We start from the raw sequence: 19789 nt of genomic DNA, 5'->3' as shown, positions 1-19789 counted from the left end.
TAAGATGCTCTTTAGTAGTGGGTTCACGGTAATCGGATAAATGCCACATTTCTTGAATTCCGAAATCAAGTTGCTTGATTGTCTTTGAGACCTTTAAGGATCTATTAGCGGCTTCAGCAATCCTGGAAAATGTGAATTCTGTAAGGTTGTCGCTAAGAAAACGCTTTTCTCCCTATACGTGCAAATAATTTGCCTCCAATTCCTCTTTAAAGGTCCGAAAAAAACCACGTCTAGGGGCGATGTAATGAACATTAAATTTGGAGGATTGCTACTAATTGTGAGTCAACTAGTAAATTTTTGCATGTACATTGCAGCTGTTCAAAACAACAATGATTCATCTAGACAAGGTATTAAAGAATCATTCTATGAAATGTTTTACCTTGTAGGGTAGAGCAGGACTAGTTGGTCATAGGGGTAAGTTGGTCAGTGACGACATCTTGAAATCTGGGAGTTCAAAAAATTAGAGAAAAATAGCGAATTGCCGATGCAATAGAATAAGCAAATTAGAAAAACTTTTTATTAAGTAGGTTAAACAATACGAATATAGGGTCGATTTTTGTAAAAATTATTCACGCCGCAAGTGTGACCATTTTAAAAATGGTTGATTATCATGAAAAAATTGGTTCCAACGTAAAACGAAGGTTTTTGTATGAATTAGTTTAAATTGTTAATCGAAATCGATTTCAAAATATATTTTTATTGACTTTTCATGAATATTGTTTATCATATATGGTGGTGCTAGTTGAGCATATGAATATCACCGTTGTAAAAATTGATCGTTTAAGAGCAACGCATATAAAATTTTCAGGGATACCGCGTTTCATTACACAAGCTATGAACAAATAAAGAAAGCATATGCTTTACTGCTAAACCCTGTGTATAAATGATGATGATGATGATGATGGCCCACCTCATACCCCTACAAAGGTTTGAGCAGGACGATTTATCTTACAGATAATAATTAAGTTTAAAAATATCAAGAGAGCAGTATTATAGAAAAAACAAAGCGAACTGGATCTGTTGCAGGCATAAATATCTATTAATAGAACAGTAAAAATAGGCACAAAAAAAAGTAATTGTTTATTTTTTTTCCTCATTTTGGATTTCGGTTTTGAGGATTCCGACGCTTTGCCTTGGAGCGCTGATGCTTCGATGTGTTGTTGTGGGGTTCGAAGAGACAGACGATGGTTCCTCATGAAGCTAGAATCAAAATCTCCTCCTGCCAATTTTGCAAATTGCTGGAGGTTGTTGCCTTCCGTAAAATCAAACGCCAGACGCCGTAAATCTTTTAGAGTCATACCATATTAAGCTTTGTCCAGTGCCCTGCAGTGATCCGCCAGATCCTCAGACTGCTCACTCGTAAATACCTATCTGAACCGCCCTAGGTGCCCGCTGACACATCCTAGTAGAAGTAGAAATGTCAATAAAAGAAGATTCAAATCGTAAATCACTATCTGATATGAGCCTCTTCCTCATAGCTGATTCAGAAATACCGAGGTCTACCGCAATCCGACGCTTCGAGACTCCCTCCCGAAGCCTCTGTTGGTAATTTTTTAATCGAATCGAATTTTACAGTACGGTTATTTGAACATTTCTAGAGTGCATTTCTTCAAATCAGCTTTCTTCTTGTGGGTTAAACATTTTTTTGAAAACATTTTATAATTTTTTTTCAGAGCAAAACGCTAGTGCAAACTTTTGCCCCACAGCCAGTACGTACCTTTGCCCCATAAGCAATTTTTGAACTAATCGACTTTTTGAAAAAAGCTCTTGAACTTTTCCACAAAAACGAATACGCACTATCATCTACTATAGAATGAAGATTTCCTTGACAGTGTAGTTTCGAACTTTCCAGTTATTTCAGGTAAGTAAATCGTCATCTCCAAAACTGAAAAAAATAGATCAAAACATTGCAAAACTCTTTTTAGCTCATAACTTTTTGCCACTTTCATGAAATGTATCGTGTTTATATGTGTGAGCTGCTGGTGTAATAATGTATCAAACGAATACACTGTTGTAGAATTTTTGTGCTCGTTTGCTTCAGAAAGGCCAATGCGCACTTTTGCCCCGTGCGTACCTTTGCCCCGCACTACTCTACTCGAAACGGAATACCAGATTCAGGTTCCTTGTTTTTCATCCAAGTAAGATCTCTCATAATCATGAGGAAGTATTGAACCTGATGACTTCCGGGAACGGCTAGCCATCCGACGTTCAACTCGGTTGAAAACACTGCGTACTGGGAAATTTGTAGCAACGAATATTGCATCAATATTCAATTTATCAAAATGATAAATCGACCTTGTGACCTGTGACCTGTGACCTTCTCAAAACGAGGGTTCTCGCCGGGTCCTTCGTCCACATTAATTATGATTACTGGTTTCATTATTCATTTATGCAGAATTGTCTCAAATTCAGGCCCATTTGAAATCGATCCCATGAGAGAATACCCCTCCCCCACCCCCTTCACGCGTTACTCTATTTGTTAGAGTATTCCTATTCTATCGATGTACAACACATGTCGCCTTTTTTCGGCGTAAGATTATTCCTATTGTTGGAATGTTCACAGTTGGGCTATATACACAGCGTGACTGTTAATATGAGCCTTCCATTGTTATGCTACAAATAGCACTAACTACCGATGCAGCAGACCTTGATGTGAGCGGTAAGGGACTGGTATAACCGACACATGATGATTGTTGCGAGGACGTAGTATTTAGCTAGAATAACACACAAAGATACTCAGGTGAGGGTCCTGAGTTATGAGCTCATGATTGTTTGCTTAGTAGCGGACACGCAACCAATTAGGCTACCAAGACCCCCTATTGGTACAACATTTTACAAATAGACCCCGTTCTCGCTCATCTCTCCTAGACCATGGCGTCCAATGACGCGCTCATTGATGTTGGAGGTAATTTTTGCGTTGCAGTCGCCTAGATGAAATTGAATGTCATCATTCAGAATCTTCTTTACCACGGTGTTCAACTGACTGTAACAGCTTTCTTTCTCCTATTAATCGAAAGCATCGATTCGCGCAACACAGGACCACAGTGAAGTTTCTAACTCGTGCTCTAATTCTTCCGACAGTTATTCTTTCACTAGCTGACCCGGCAAACTTCGTCCCGCCCAAAATTTGTTTTTTGTTATCAATACATTCAAACATTCACGTTTTCTTACTATGAGCAAGTTTATAGGTCCAATCGCAGAACTGTTCATTGATCAATCTTCTAGTCGACTCCGTTGAATTAACCTTTTCTATAAGAATATTTTTTACAGAAAAGCCCTAAATCGGACAATTCCTTCCTCGAGTTCTGCTCCTATCAACACATTTGGCGATACTTTTTTATTGGTATAGATAGAAGACGGTATAGGAGTGCGTTTCATCACATTAAAATCCATTTCCAGTTTCGAACAAAGGTCAATTTCGCTAGCGCAAACATCAAATGGACTAACAGCACTTGTCACTATGTAAATGTAGAACATATGGGAATTTCATTTTCCGAATTTTCCCTTTTTCCTTCAGAGTTTTCCTAAAATTTTTAATTGTCATGTTTGGTTGGAATATTTTTGGTTGAAATATGTGTAATATTTTTATGGGACCCCCTCTCCATTCCAGAGGAGGGAGGGGTGTCATACCATTATAGAAACATTTCTCATACGTAGAAACCCTCACATCCCTGATTGTGCTTGATTAGCTTTCGAGTTATGCAGAAATTAGTGTTTCATTTGTATGACAGACGCACCACCCCCCCACCCCCCTTTAGAGAGAGGGGTGGAGAGTCTAACCATCATAGAAACTTTTATTACACCCTAAAACCTCAATATGCCCAATTTGGTTTCATTTGCTTGATTAATTCTCGAGTAATGCAGAAATTTGTGTTTCATTTGTATGGAAGCCCCCCCTTAGAGAAGACGGAGGAGTATCTAACTACCGTAAAAACATTTTTTGTGCCCTAAAACCTCCACATGCCAAATTTGGTTTTGTTTGCTTGAAGAATTCTCCAGTTATGCAGGTAGAGGTGGAGAGTTTAACCATCATATAAACATTTATTGCACACCCTAATACCTCAAGATGCTTAATTTGGTTTCATTTGCTTGAATAATTCTCGAGTAATGCAGAAATTTTTGTTTCATTTGTATGGCAATAAAAAAATTCCACGTGTTTGAATACAATAGTCATTACTGCAATTGCAGATTTTCCATAGCAAACAGGTAAAAATATCAACAATTGATCTCACCATTCATCACAGAACATATTTGGACACCTATGCTGAATGGAAATAGCAATCAACGCCCGTAAAACTAATGCTAAGTAGATTATAGCTACCGTCTCGCAACATCGAATAGGTGTGAAACCGACGGTGAGAAAATAAACTCGAATCAGTTCTATTTACATCAACCGATTCTGTGTATTAAATGAGGAGGGAAATCATTCGTTCTCACTAATCCGGGGGAAACACAGACAAATAGATGAATCAACTGGAAAATTCTCCCCGGCTCTTCTCCGACTAACAACTCTCCCATGGTCATATTCTTGGTAAACCAAAACAACAACATACTATGTGGTATGGAATCGGCGGAAATTCCTCGAAGCTTTTCTTTTCTTTGGTTTTCCCCGCCAGCCCACGCGACGGCCCATTCTGCCTACTCCGTCCCCGCGCCCCTGTAGCATTGCATTGTCATACCATTATAGAAACATTTCTCATACGTAGAAACCCTCACATCCCTGATTGTGCTTGATTAGCTTTCGAGTTATGCAGAAATTAGTGTTTCATTTGTATGACAGACGCACCACCCCCCCACCCCCCTTTAGAGAGAGGGGTGGAGAGTCTAACCATCATAGAAACTTTTATTACACCCTAAAACCTCAATATGCCCAATTTGGTTTCATTTGCTTGATTAATTCTCGAGTAATGCAGAAATTTGTGTTTCATTTGTATGGAAGCCCCCCCTTAGAGAAGACGGAGGAGTATCTAACTACCGTAAAAACATTTTTTGTGCCCTAAAACCTCCACATGCCAAATTTGGTTTTGTTTGCTTGAATTCTCCAGTTATGCAGGTAGAGGTGGAGAGTTTAACCATCATATAAACATTTATTGCACACCCTAATACCTCAAGATGCTTAATTTGGTTTCATTTGCTTGAATAATTCTCGAGTAATGCAGAAATTTTTGTTTCATTTGTATGGCAATAAAAAAATTCCACGTGTTTGAATACAATAGTCATTACTGCAATTGCAGATTTTCCATAGCAAACAGGTAAAAATATCAACAATTGATCTCACCATTCATCACAGAACATATTTGGACACCTATGCTGAATGGAAATAGCAATCAACGCCCGTAAAACTAATGCTAAGTAGATTATAGCTACCGTCTCGCAACATCGAATAGGTGTGAAACCGACGGTGAGAAAATAAACTCGAATCAGTTCTATTTACATCAACCGATTCTGTGTATTAAATGAGGAGGGAAATCATTCGTTCTCACTAATCCGGGGGAAACACAGACAAATAGATGAATCAACTGGAAAATTCTCCCCGGCTCTTCTCCGACTAACAACTCTCCCATGGTCATATTCTTGGTAAACCAAAACAACAACATACTATGTGGTATGGAATCGGCGGAAATTCCTCGAAGCTTTTCTTTTCTTTGGTTTTCCCCGCCAGCCCACGCGACGGCCCATTCTGCCTACTCCGTCCCCGCGCCCCTGTAGCATTGCATTGGCGCATCGTACGCAATTAGGACACGACTCGGAAAAGCGACGTTGGCACGTATAATAAAATTCCTCATCGATACCGCCATTAAGCCGTGGGGCGACGACGACGCCCGTAATGACGACGCGGACGAACACCGGCGACAACGGTCGCCGCAATCGCAACCGCGATTCTACACAGGAGCAATCCAGCGCGGGGATGCTTTCGCAGGGTTGAACTCATCGCGCCGAAAACCGGCTTTTTCGCATATTTTAATTAACACGTTATATTCCATTCCAGCAGCATGGCGGACCACCCCCAGGGGATTGAGACTCTGAATGTCCGACGATCTGGGTCAGCTCGTACCACGGCAGAATAACGCCAGTCGATAGAGAGTGTGTGTCGCGTTTTGGCCCGCATGTGGATCATCTCGCAGGATCGCGCGCGTTGTTGCTGCTGCTGCTGCTGCCTATCGCCGCGGAATCAATTTCGCGATTTTTCTTTCATTTCAATCGTTCTTTTTTTCCCATTTACTGCCACTTATGCCATTGGAAATACTCGTCGGCGGTGGCATTGCTCGGCTGGTCAGGTCTCGGTGGTTGAATCCGGCGTTTCGGCGGATTCTGCTTTGTTCGTTGGAGTGGCGCACTGTTTAATCCCGGATTTCCTCGACGCGAAAAATTCCTGCACCCGTTCCGCTCATCGATCAACACTGGCAGTTATGCGCCGTTTGCTGGCGCAGTTGCTAGTTGGCTTGTGATTTAAAACAAAATTAAAATAGACAGCATTACAATTGATCACAGACGAGGAGCAGCGCGAGCGAACGTCGCGTGGAAATCGCGGACATTTTTAGCAATCAATTGTAATTCGCGGCTGTATCGATTCGAGAAGTGCAGAAGGGAAAAAAGAGCAGATTCGGCGACAAAAGGCTAGATCGCGTCTGTCCCAACGATTAATTGATTTCTCGCCAGCGGCCAAGTCGTGCCCAGAAGAGAAAGGAAAGATACACTTGGCGAACGGTGGCGGAAGCGGTGAAAAGTGATTGATAGTTGTGATTGCTTGGTCGCCATTCGCTAATTGAAAGTTTGCACCTAAGGATCTATTCGTCATGGAGAAAACGGTTAGTATCTGATATTGTCCGGTGAAAAATGTGGAATTGGATGTCGCCGTGACGCAGTTGGCGCGACGGCCAGGTGCATCCTATAAATAATATTTCCAACCGCGCGTTATAAATGTTCGCACCAAGTGCTGCATTATTTGCTGACATTTGTGTCTCTTCTCTATCATCCACAGGAATTGAGCAAAGAACAGCTGAAAGGTACAGTCATGAGCCATTCGCAGTTACCATCAAATACCCGAAAAACACATTTTTAAACAACAAAGTGTCAAAAAATCGCGTCCACCAGAACCCCTTGGAAGAGAACGAAACTCGAAGAAAATGAACAACAGGCAGTCCAGTGGTCAGCAATTTGGAAAATTGTATCAGTGGTGAAAAACACGCACCTCGCTGGTACCAGTGGAAAACAAAAAAAAAACCCAGCGAAAATCTATAAAAATAACACTCGTTAAGAAGAGAGAGAGTGAAAAAAAATAAAAATTCCGACATGAAAAAAAGAACATAAGCCGCTTATGATAAAGTGCTTCGATCACGGTTGCGATGGTGGTGTGATAAATGAATAGCAATATAAACTCTGCCCACAGCTGGGAATGTTGAGTGAAGTGAGTGACCTTCGAAAGTTCGTTCCTGAAGGGTTCTGGTGTTTGGGGTGGGCCGGCCACAGCAATAACAACCGTATCTACTGGATGCTGGATATGTTGCGAATGCCTAGTGTTGTTTTTTGTTTCTTTCTCTCCCGACTGGACAGTCAATTATTTAGAAATAGAATGAGGATAAATGAGGTGCGAAATGTCAGCGTGACCATTGAGTGTGCGCTGTGTCCACGAATTCTATGCGATGCTACATTTGTGTTACCTTTTATTATGTCTGGAATAGTTTGATATAGAAATATCATTTATGACACATGAGTAAAGCTTTTATGATTGATAAATGCAGCAATTAAAACAACAACGTGAAGTAACATAAATTAGCTGACCTTCCAATTTGAATGAATGGTTAATGTATGCAAACCTGCACACATTCGATGTATTTGTTTTTGAACGTGTAATACACTGCGTTTCACAACTATAGAACCACTCATATTTTCTGAGTTTCCAGAGATATGTAAGAAGTCGGTTGAATTGAAGTATATAGTGTAGGATATAATAACTATCTTCATTTAAAAGACTGGCCATTTGAACTTTATTGTTTTATTCAGGCGCGAAAGATTCAAAAAAACTTAAATTACATCGTTTCATAACTATAGAACCAAATGGAGAAACGCTCACTCTTTACTAAATAAACGTCAATTTCACATCAATTACAATAAGTTTCTAATTCGTAGGTTATCTTTAGTTCTCAACCAGATCAAATAACCAATTCGGGATGGTTTTGACCAAATTGCGCCATGTTGTAGAGTGTATCTCGTTCTACGCAGAGGATATTTCTCGTTTAAGCTCTTCAAATCACTCATACTGATTGTAAGCTGCATCTACTATTCGTACAATCTCTCCTCACAACTTCTTGATAGGATTTTAATCTGTTAAACAAGAATTGACCAATCCAAAATCTGAAGCCCCCCATTCAATAAACCATGCCTTGACTTTCCGGATGTTATGAATTGATGCCAAATTACGCAATTATCACGGTGTTTTTCGGGCAAAAACAGAAGTAAATGATTCTGAAGTTCTTCATTGCGCTTCTGACTGTACATTGGTGTTGATGAAAAGCTATCCGGACCGTTTTGAAAATAGTTTCCTTAAACCATCAAACTGCCGCCTGCAAAGTTACGAGTTGAAAAATTACATGACATGTTCCGTAAATCCTTCCAGTGTGGAGGAATTCTATTCAAGTTGCATTTCTTGTCAGAGAAGTTCTCCTGAAATAGTGAAATCCACGGGATTAGCTTCTACATTAGTTTTTGGACCCGTAGCTTCGGAGATGAGATTTTTATGGTTTGGGGATAATCTTCTCAAAATGGTCTGGTTTAGGAAGCTTACTATCAACACGAATGAATAGCCATAGGGGGTCTCCGTAGCCACATTGGTTGCACGTTCGCTTAGTAAGCGATCGATCGTGAGTTCATAACTCAGGGCCCTCATTGACCATCATTGTGTTGTTACAGAATAGCTACGTCCACGCAACAATCATCAGCGATGGAGATCGATCCACGGTCGAAATAAGATCGATTCATCCATACAACTGCTCTGCTCTGCCAGACCAGACACATCGGGCTACTGTTCTATAAATAACTCAACAATGATCAATCAACTGTCTCCGCTGTCCGGTGGTCCAACTGGATAATGGAAGAACAGAAAGAATACTCTTACGCCTAAATGGCTACTGTGTGAATGTACCATATGTAATGGTATAGAAGGAATACTGGCGAATGGCAACTGTGTAATGTGCTAATTATAGATATGATAACCATGTGACATGTACACGATTAAAATTCGGCTCTGTTACAGCTAAAATGCTAATGAGCCTAAAATAAATAAATGGGATAAAAAAAAATGAATAGCCAGAAATGCAATGAAGTACTTCAGAATTATTTACTGCTGTTTTTACATCATAAACAATGTGATAATTCGGTAATTTGGTATCAATTTATGAAATCCAGAAAGTTATGGCATGGTTTGATGAATAAGTGCTTCGGATTCTGAAATGGTCAGCTTGTTTAACAGATTAAAACATTAAATAAATGAGTGATTTGAAGAGCTTAAACGAGTAGTATCCTCTGTGTAGAACGAGATACACACTACAACATGGCGCAACTTGGTAAAAATCACCCCGAATGGGTTATTTGATCCGATTGAGACCTAAAGATGACCTACGAATTAGAAACTTTTTGTAATTGATGTGACATTGACGATTATTTTGTAAAGGAGTGAGCGTTTCTCCATCTGGTTTTATAGTTATGAAACACTATAAAAAACAACAACAATAAAGTTCAAATGGCCAGCCTTTTAAATGAAAATAGTTATTATATCCTACACTATATACTTCAATTTAACCGACTTCTTACCTATCTCTGGAAACTCAGAAAAAATGAGTGGTTCTATAGATGTGAAACGCAGTGTATGTATAAAATCAATAGTTCGCAATAATTCGAACTCTAAAATTATAACATTGAGTGCGTACAGACTTATAGAAGGAACCAAAAACAAGAAGAATAGACAAATTTTTGCCAACTTTGAAGTATTCTAACTTCGTCACATTCAGTTCAATTCAATTCTTGTGGCGCAATTTAATTGGAAAATCCAAACAAATTAATGGTCAGGTACTATTACCACTAAGTCCCAGGGTTACCATATCTACAGAATAATCTGTATCTATACAGATTTTTCAGTATTTTTGAAACCAAGAATCTGTAGATACAGATTACAGATTTGTTTGCTTACCATACAGATTTACAGATTTCTCAAAATAACGATCCTTGATTATGGCTTGATTTCAATAATATCTTTTTCCCAACTCATCAATTTTATTTATATAACATTCGAGTCAGTCTGTAGATTTTGCATCTAAATCTTATATATAAAACAACATACAACACATACGTCATCGCAAATTATAAATTGCTTTTTATTTTCTACCAGCTGACCCGGCAAACTTCTTCCCGCCCAAAATTTGTTTTTTGTTATCAATACCTTCAAACGTTCACGTTTTCTTACTAAGCGCAGGTTCATGAGTCCAATCGCAGAACTGTTCATTGATTGATCTTCTAATCGACCCCGTTGAATTTATCTTTTACAAAAAAAATTCGTAGTATTTCTACTAAAACTCATCATTATGATATGAAGATTATTTTCAGACAAAAATTCAAAATTTCTCAACCACTTGCACTCAATTTGCTTGATTAGTTCTCGAGTAATGCAGAAATTTGTGTTTCATATGTAAGGCAGACATAAAACACCCCCACCCCCCCTTAAGGGAAGAGTGAAGTGTCTAACCACCGTGAAAACATTTATTGCGCTCTAAAACCTCCATATACCTAATTTGGTTTCGTTTGCTTTATTAATTCTCGGGTAATGCAGAAAATTGTGTTTCATTCGTATGGCGGCTCCCCCTTTGAGTGGGGGAAGGACTGTCTAACCATCATAGAAACATTTATTGCATCCCAAAACTTTCACATGCCAACTTTGATTTCGTTTGATTGATTAATTTCCGAGTAATGCAAAAAATTGTGTTTCATTTGTATGGCAGCCCCCTCTAAGAGAGGGGGAAGGAGTATCTTATCACCATAGAAACATTTATTGCATCCTAAAACCTCCACATGCCAAATTTGGTTTCATTTGCTTGATTAATTCTCGAGTAATGCAGAAATTTGTGTTTCATTTGTATGGCAGCCCCCCCTTTGAGTGGGGGAAGGACTGTCTAACCATCATAGAAATATTTATTGCACCCTAAAACTTTCACATGCCAACTTTGGTTTCGTTTGCTTGGTTAATTTCCGAGTAATGCAGAAATTTGTGTTTCATCTGTATGGCAGCCCCCCCCCCCCTTAGAGAGGGGGGAGGGGTCTCAAAATATCACGAAAACCTTCCCCGGCCCCAAAAACCCCTACATACCAATTTTCATGTCGATCGGTTCAGTAGTTTCCGAGTCTATAAGAATCAGACAGACAGACAGACATCACTCCATTTTTATATATATAGCTTTAACAAAATTAACACGATGTGCGATGCTAAAACGATCCATATTGTAAAATGGCAGACATTCAACTAACGATATGACGCTTTGATTGACAGCTGTGTCAAACGGTTGTCAGCGCAGGGCTGTATACTTTCGGAAGCCCGAAATGGAAAACCCTGTATTATTTGCATTATACCAGTATGTACTAGTTTATTGTAGTTCTATTGTCATTTTCTTGTTCTGACATCCGAGATCAATTCACAATAGAACAAGTTTCACAGAGCAGCATAGTTTTCAGTAATGTTTTGTCTTTATACGGAAGAGGAAACTGGAAAGAGAGATTTGCGATCAATATCTATGTTTTGCAATAATTTGAGGAAAACAGCGACATAAACATTAATTTGTCTCAGATAATGTTCCTTCAATACTGCAGAAAGGGTAATGGAAACCACTGACGCGTTCGGTTGGGGATTATCCTCGCATGCATTCCCCCTTTGTATTGATGAGACAATTTGTCAAACTTGGTCTCATGCCGAAAGTCGGAAAAGTTTTTCCTGGCAGATAGAATATCACGTTCAATTTTGCATTTATTGCTGTTGTACTTTGAAGCTCAAAGTTATTTTCAGTAAAAATAGGGAAAGCTTTGATGAAGGGAACATTCTTCGAAAGAACAACACTTCGAAGAATGCTTATAAAATTAAACATGTCCAACATGTTCGGACAGAAATACAATTATACTATCTCATTCTCGGAAACTTTTGATTTCTTTTATGACTAGAGTGAATAAATCAGAATTAATTGAGATGTGTTTTTTTCACTACCCTTCAAAAAAGTATATAAATTTATAGAAGGAATATAAAATACTATAATAATCATAAACACGAATCATGTTTTCAGGTCAATTCACACGTCCCAAAAACAGTTTATCATTTATGACACATCATGCAAAGCCACACCAAATTGCACCATTCAGAATGTGCGGTGGGAAACTGCAAATGAAACTCATTCCGCTCGTGCACGTGCTCTAAGATAAAGTTAAATTGCGTAGGCGTTTCAGTGGCACTGAAACTAGTGCTGCAGGTGAAGGGAATAATGAACGGAACGTCAAGGACGAAGCGTCTTGCATTTAAAAATAATGATTATAAAAACGAATTTTAATTTCGATACTTATTCGTCTACGTTGGTATTCATCGTTTTACATGGAGTTCCCATTAACTATGCGAATAAAGTAGCAAAATGATGCATTTATTGGATTGAGATTGTTGAACGTAAAAGAACTGGTGGAACCAATTTTACAGAAAAACACACTTTGCTACAAAGAATATTTTCATTAGCTTTAATACAGAAAAAAAACTTCGCAAACCGTTTAAGACTAATAAATATTTCTTCTTCGTTTTTCTTTGTGCACACGGAAAAAAAATAATAAACCACAGTCCTGAAAGAAGCCTTCGATGCTTTCGACAAGGACAAAACGGGCAGCATTCCAACCGATGTCGTCGGCACAATCCTGGAGCTGCTGGGCCACACGCTGAGCGAGGAAGAGCTGGAGGAGGTGATCGACGAGTACGACGAGGACGAGTCGGGACAGCTGGAGTTTAATGAGTTCGTGGAACTAGCGTCGAACTACGTCGAGCCGGAGGAGGATTACGATGCGCTAAGGAGCGAACTGCGCGAGGTTTTCATGATGTACGATAAGGAAGGTAAGTGAAAAAAAAGTTTCGGGTTTTTTTTAAATTTTTCTTTGACTCGTGCTCTGCGTTACGTGGGAAATTAAGAAGCTGCTGAAATATTCAGCGTGGTGTATAATTAGCATTGGCTGAGGCTCGCAGGCGAAAAAATGGTACGATGAGAAGTTGTTTTTATCTGTTCTTATGGTCGTGCAAACAATCTCGGAAAGGTTGTTGGATTCAAAAAAAACAGTTATAAATTATTCTACTGAAAGAAAAGAGATTCTATTATTCTTAGTGGGAGCGACCTTTCGGTGATTACCTTAGACAAGTCCATGAATCGAAAACTCCTTGATATAAATACACCGCGAAGACATACAGGTAGTGACATGTTCTAACATTATTTCATAGACTGTTTTCATCATGAGAAACGATTCAATTTTCAGTTTTATAAAAACTTCAAAATATATAGTTTTTTAAGTTTTGTTGAAACATTTTTTCATACGAGTGTATCCTACGGGGCATTCGGTGGTTTCTTTATTTTAGAGGCTCTTGTTAGACGTGCGATAGGAATAACATCTGCGACTGTTTCGGTTTCTATGAGAGTTGATGTTCTCTGACAATCTCTTACTAAAATATAATGTGTACGTGGTTTTGAGTGAAACATGTTTCAAATCCTAAAAAAATACAGAAAATAAAAATTCAGCCACGTTGGGTGCCTCACGGTGTTGCACACACACAGCACACTTGCAACACGGATTCATCGATAAAAATGCGACTTTATGCAAATGACGTAGGCCACATAATTGGACTGATTTATCTTGTGCGTCATTTCGAAGCGACCTACCTAATAACATTCTGGAAAAGGTAATATAATATTTCATCTACGTTCTTCGCCTGAATACATGATAAAAAGAGGCCTTTTACATTGGCAACGAGAACGTTTTTGATAAATCATCCAAATTTTTCATAATGCTCATTGGGGCTAGAAAACTTCATTTTTTTTAGTTTCAACCGAGAATTCAAGCCTGCGCTATTTTCGTAGGATTATTCTCGTTTTTAGGCAGCTTGACATTCGAGTCGCGATCAGATAATATGCTCGATATTGTATCAGCCATCATCGCATTTACATAGAATTGCGGCCTCTCTAATGGTAAAGAGATGCTCATGTGACGTGTAGTGATTTGACATAAGCCAGACACTTGATGATAGCGTAGAAATGATTATGTGTAGGTGATGCTCCAGATTCTCTGCCAAATAACCAATGTGTACTGATGAGGCGATACATGCAATTATTTCTTACTATCGAGCGATAGGAAAGGACGTATGCTAAGGTATTCATGGGCCTTGGATTTCCTACTGTAACTTAACGACAGCAAATATAAGAAGCTTCTTGATACAAAACGATCCACGATAGAATCCAAACACAAGGTTTTTGGATCTGTTCTAAATAGAACTAATTATATTGGAGATCTGGCATTCTTACGGATTCAAAGCTCACGTTCCAAGAACATGTTTTATTCGCATGTTTCTAAGCATTTAAGGCTCTTGGTTCTACAGTGGTAGACATTCGTTTAGCCGCATCATATTTATCCTCAATATTTTTAAAAATAAGTCAATTCTTTGTACAGTTTTGCTCAGAAAAGACGATTATTGTTTATTTTCATCGAATTCATTCTAAAAAAAAAAGTATAAATTCACTTTTTGTTTTCTAAGTAATTCAAATATGTGGAATCAGGGTGGACATTCGTTTAGCCGCATCCTAAAATTTCAATAAAAGAAAATTTGTGCGGAAAATTTCGAGTTCAACCGGTAGATAATATTAAGTATGTTCACCTCCATTTCGGATCACTTTGAAAACTCGATTTGGCATCGAGTCAGACAGCTTTTAAAGTATTGCCATTTTGATTATAGCCCTACATTCCTGCTGAATTACTGCTTTGAGACTGGAAATGTTGTCAAATTGTCATCCGTTTGCATAGACCATCTCGGCCAAGATTCTCCATAGGTTCTCTATAGGATAGCAATCGACCGCCAGCAGGTCATTCAAGAAGCGGAATGTCCTTCTCGGCAAACCATGCCTTCGATTGCTTGGAAACGTGGATCTATGCATAATCCTGCTGAAAAAACGACATCCTCGGTAGCGTTATTCTCAATATGGCCAATCAAAACGTCTTCCAGTAATTGAAAATACTTTTCGGAGTTCATTCGGGTGAAAATGAAACAAATGAGAAGATGGCTGTGATAGGAAACGGCTCCCCACACTGTCAAACTTCCGCCCCCAAAGTTTCGCTTCGATCTCACGACATGCCGTTGACTTAAATTGTACCAATAGCAACTGTAACAGCAACCCGGAAAACCCGCGTCCGACTTCAATTCGTACCGCCCAATAGCAATGCTGTCTTGTATACGGAAATTGTTGGAGAAAATGATCTTGTTTCGCCTTGATCGATGGGTTGAAACGAATGGCCTACTCTCAGATACACAATATGGGTTCCGCAGGGGCAAGGGGACGAATGATTGTCTTGCGTTGCTTTCTTCAGAAATTCAAATGGCTTACGCCGGAAAAAAACAAATGGCTTCAGTATTCTTGGACATGAAGGGGGCCTTTGATTCTGTTTCAATAGAGGTTTTGACAGACAAATTACACTCTCGGGGTCTGCCGCCTCTATTGAATAATATGTTATATAACTTGCTTTGTGAGAAGCATTTGAACTTTTCTCACGGAGATTCGGCAGTAAGTCGGGTCTCTTACATGGGCCTCCCCCAGGGCTCATGTTTAAGCCCCCTTTTGTACAACTTCTATGTAAGCGACATCGACAATTGCCTTACACAAAATTGCAGCCTAAGACAACTTGCAGATGATGGAGTGGTCTCTGTCGTAGGATCAACAGAATCCGACCTACAAGAACCCTTACAAGATACTTTGAACAATTTTTCAACCTGGGCCATTGGGCTAGGGATCGAATTCTCCACGGAGAAAACAGAGATGGTGGTTTTTTCTAGGAAGCATAGACCAGCAAAACCAAAGCTTCAACTTTTGGGTAAACCGATCACTCATGCTATGTCATTCAAGTATCTTGGGGTCTGGTTCGACTCCAAATGTACTTGGGGGGCCCATATTAGGTATCTGAGTAAAAAATGCCAACAAAGAATAAATTTTCTCCGTACAATTACCGGCACCTGGTGGGGAGCCCATCACGAAGATCTTATAATGTTGTATAGAACAACTATTCTCTCAGTGATGGAGTATGGCAGTTTCTGTTTTCAATCAGCTGCCAAAACACACCTCATTAAACTCGAGCGAATTCAGTATCTTTGTCTCCGTATTGCGTTGGGATGTATGCCCTCAACACATACCATGAGTTTCGAGGTTTTGGCAGGCGTACTCCCACTAAAAGATCGCTTCAATTTATTATCTCTTCGGTTCCTCATCCGGTGTAAGGTTATGAATCCATTGGTGATCGGAAATTTTGAGCAATTGATCGAGCTAAATTTTCATTCTAGATTCATGAGTTCATATCATGAATTCACCTCTATGCAGGTTGTTCCTTCTTCGTATATTCCCAACCGTGTTTGTTTTCCTGACTACATCAATTCCTCTGTACATTTCGATCTGTTCATGAAGGAGAAAATCCATGAAAATCCAGATTATCTTAGATTGGGGTTCGTTCCTACAATCTTCAATGCAAAGTATGGGCGTATCAATTGTGATAATATATACTTTACTGATGGGTCCTCTATGAATGAGTCCACAGGATTTGGAGTGTTCAACGTATTTTTTAGCACCTCACACAGTCTTCAGAATCCTTGCTCGGTATATATTGCTGAATTGGCAGCGATATACTGGGCGCTGGACAGCGTCGCCTCACGACCTGTTGAACACTATTACATTGTAACGGATAGTCTTAGCTCTGTCGAAGCTATCCGTTCAGTGAGGCCGGAAAAGCACTCGCCGTACTTCCTTGAGAGAATACGAGAAATTTTGAGTGCTTTATCCAGACGCTGTTATGTCATTACCTTTGTCTGGGTCCCTTCACATTGCTCAATTCCGGGTAATGAGAGGGCTGACTCATTAGCAAAGGTAGGTGCAATTGAAGGCGATATTTATCAGCGTCAAATCGCCTTCAATGAATTTTACTCTTTAGTCCGTAAAAATACCATCGATAACTGGCAACGCAAATGGAACGAAGATGAATTGGGCCGGTGGCTTCACTCGATTATCCCTAAGGTTAGCCTCAAACCATGGTTCAAAAGTCTGGACTTGAGTCGGGACTTTATTCGCACCTTCTCCCGACTCATGTCCAATCACTGTTCGTTAGACGCGCTACTCTTTCGTTTCAATCTGGCCGGCAGCAATATCTGCGTTTGTGGCCGAGGTTACCACGACATCGAACACGTTGTTTGGTCGTGTGAGGTGTATCTTGTTGCCAGATCGAATTTAGAGAACTCCCTTCGGGCTAGAGGAAGGCAGCCCAATGTGCCGGTGAGAGATGTGTTGGCTCGGTTAGACCTTGATTACATGTCCCAAATATATGTTTTCCTTAAATCTATCGATGTTCGTGTGTGATTATCCTTATATCCTTATACCCTCCATTTCTTCCTTTGTGAGTAATTGGTCCGCTTGCTATAAACAGAAGAATGAAATGTAAATTCACAACTGATGTACGAATAGATTTAAGAATTGAGTGTGTGTGATTATCAACATTGTAATAATTTCCTTATACCCCATCCTTTTCCTGAGAAAATGTCACCCTTTTAATCTCGAGTCCACCACGAGTAATCGGTTTCCCACATTACTAACCATAGATTTAAGAAAATTGTTCATATATATAGTTTTAAAAATATATTTAAGATTTCGGCTCCTTTAAACTTATGTAACTGAGCCTGTAAAAATAAACGAATTTATAAAAAAAAAAAACTGTAACAGTCCGGACCATCCAAATTGAACTTTTTTCGCCGGAAAATACAACATTTCTCCATTCTTGTTTACATTCCATGTATTGCCGGGCGAAAATGAGATGGTTCTGCTTATGGGTGACGGTCAGTTTCGGCTTCCCTTGAGGTTTCTTCCACATGATGTTTGGTGACTCATTCAAGATGCGCGCAATATGCCTCTCCGTTACTGAAACAACCGATTCTGCCTTAATGTATGAGCAGGATATCGTTTCCTGGTTTCTTTGTGTCTGATTCGACCTTTAAGACGCAAAGTAACTTTGGTGTTCCCATTTGTTGGTCATTATATCCCATATTTCTGGCACTATTTAAAGAAATTCCGCACCACTATCTCAGATAGACCAATTTTTGTTACGATCGAGCGATTAGAAAACTTTTGTTCACTGAATATCTTTATTATTTTCTGCCCCTCTTCCATCAATAGAATACCTTTCGCCATTCCTTTAAATTCTACGTAAATCACTAATCTGACCAACTTCTTACCTTGCACATCTAATATTTATCTTGTAAATTGAACATTCCCAAGTATTTTTTCAAAAAACACAGATAAAGGCTTGGTGATTATGCGAAAACTCGATTTTTATGCCCTGCGGCTTAGCGTATGTCTCGGGAAAAACGACGTTTGTTGTTTATACTATGTATATGTTATGTGTGTGTGTGTGTGATTGTGACGTGCTCAATAAAAGTGACTTAAATATACTATCACTACAGCAAATAAGTATCCCGATAAGAAGAACATTCCTAGTTGTTTTGTAAGTGTTTCATGTTTTTTTTTCAAGTGCGGCTAAACGAATGTCTATCACTATATAACCAAATATTTCACTGATATACATTGCTGTTTCATGCTGTTCTCTAGATTGCTGAATTTTGGAATACATCTTCGAAATGAAAGCGTCTGACGCAAATGATTACGCTTCGTTTTACTTGAATACCTCAGAATCTCCCTAGCGACGAAAATCATTGCAAGTTTCAAAGGATCGAATATGCTCTGCGAACGGAGTAATACTGCGAACGTTCTTTCGATGTACTTTCGATCAAATTTAGAGAAATATCAGTTGCACACAATCACTTCGACATTTCCGTTTCAACATCGGAAGAAAAACGACAGGTGGGTCATGTCGGGGACCTAACCGGAGTGTCGTAGGACTACACAAAGGATAGGATAGCCTTTGTTAAATATATTTTTGAAAACTCTTTTGTGAAAGGTTTGGTGGTCCTGAAAAGCGCCAATTCTTGTTCCCGCGATGTCGAAATTCGTGTCCTCGTTTTGCCAATGCACTTTTCTAGACAATCTGAATGCAGCCACAGGGAATTTTGCATCAATATCATCACTGTGTTCTGGATCTATTTCATGAAATCGATGGGTTACGGTTGTCCATTAGATGACAACAGAATGAAAACTCGTGGATCGTTGTTTATGTTATTCGTAGAACAGTGGCCTTGAAGTTTTCGCAGACTGCAGACTTTTTATTGTCCAAGCTATGTTGTATGTGTAACAATAACGAAAAACTTAGAAATCATTCGAATTTTTCATTGAATAGCAATAGCAAATGCAGCGTTCGTTCTACGGACAATTTTTTTCTCTAATATTGCAATTGAGGCTCCGCTCGTTTTCAATTTATTGAATATAAACAACCTTTTCGCAATTTCACAGCTTTCTCGATTGATCAGTCATCCAGCCAGCGATAAAGCGATAGCGAGGTTTTCCAAATGGCCTTTCTCAAGGCCTAGAGCTTAGTTTAGTAT

General features: G+C 39.2%; 1 protein-coding gene across 9 annotated transcripts in view; it reads left to right on the top strand.

The window, feature by feature from the left end:
* The first annotated feature begins 6282 nt into the window (after window positions 1-6282).
* LOC129770073 (troponin C, isoallergen Bla g 6.0101-like) overlaps window positions 6283-19789 on the top strand; it is a 34210-nt gene continuing 20703 nt past the window's right edge. For 4 of the 9 annotated variants that reach the window (XR_008742026.1, XM_055772696.1, XM_055772695.1 and 1 more), the window contains exons 1-3: window positions 6300-6809; window positions 6983-7007; window positions 12854-13120. Coding sequence is in view for 6 of the 9 variants with exons in the window: in XM_055772696.1 (XP_055628671.1) it covers window positions 6798-6809; window positions 6983-7007; window positions 12854-13120 (304 nt within the window). In the remaining 3 variants the exon portion in view is untranslated. Of the gene's footprint in view, window positions 6810-6982; window positions 7008-12853; window positions 13121-19789 lie in introns of all 9 variants that reach the window. The other 5 variants (XR_008742028.1, XM_055772694.1, XM_055772691.1 and 2 more) reach the window with 4 other exon arrangements.

Source organism: Toxorhynchites rutilus, chromosome 2, assembly GCF_029784135.1.
Source record: "Toxorhynchites rutilus septentrionalis strain SRP chromosome 2, ASM2978413v1, whole genome shotgun sequence".
NCBI lineage: Eukaryota > Metazoa > Arthropoda > Insecta > Diptera > Culicidae > Toxorhynchites > Toxorhynchites rutilus.
This window is presented reverse-complemented; position numbering and strand designations above follow the sequence as displayed.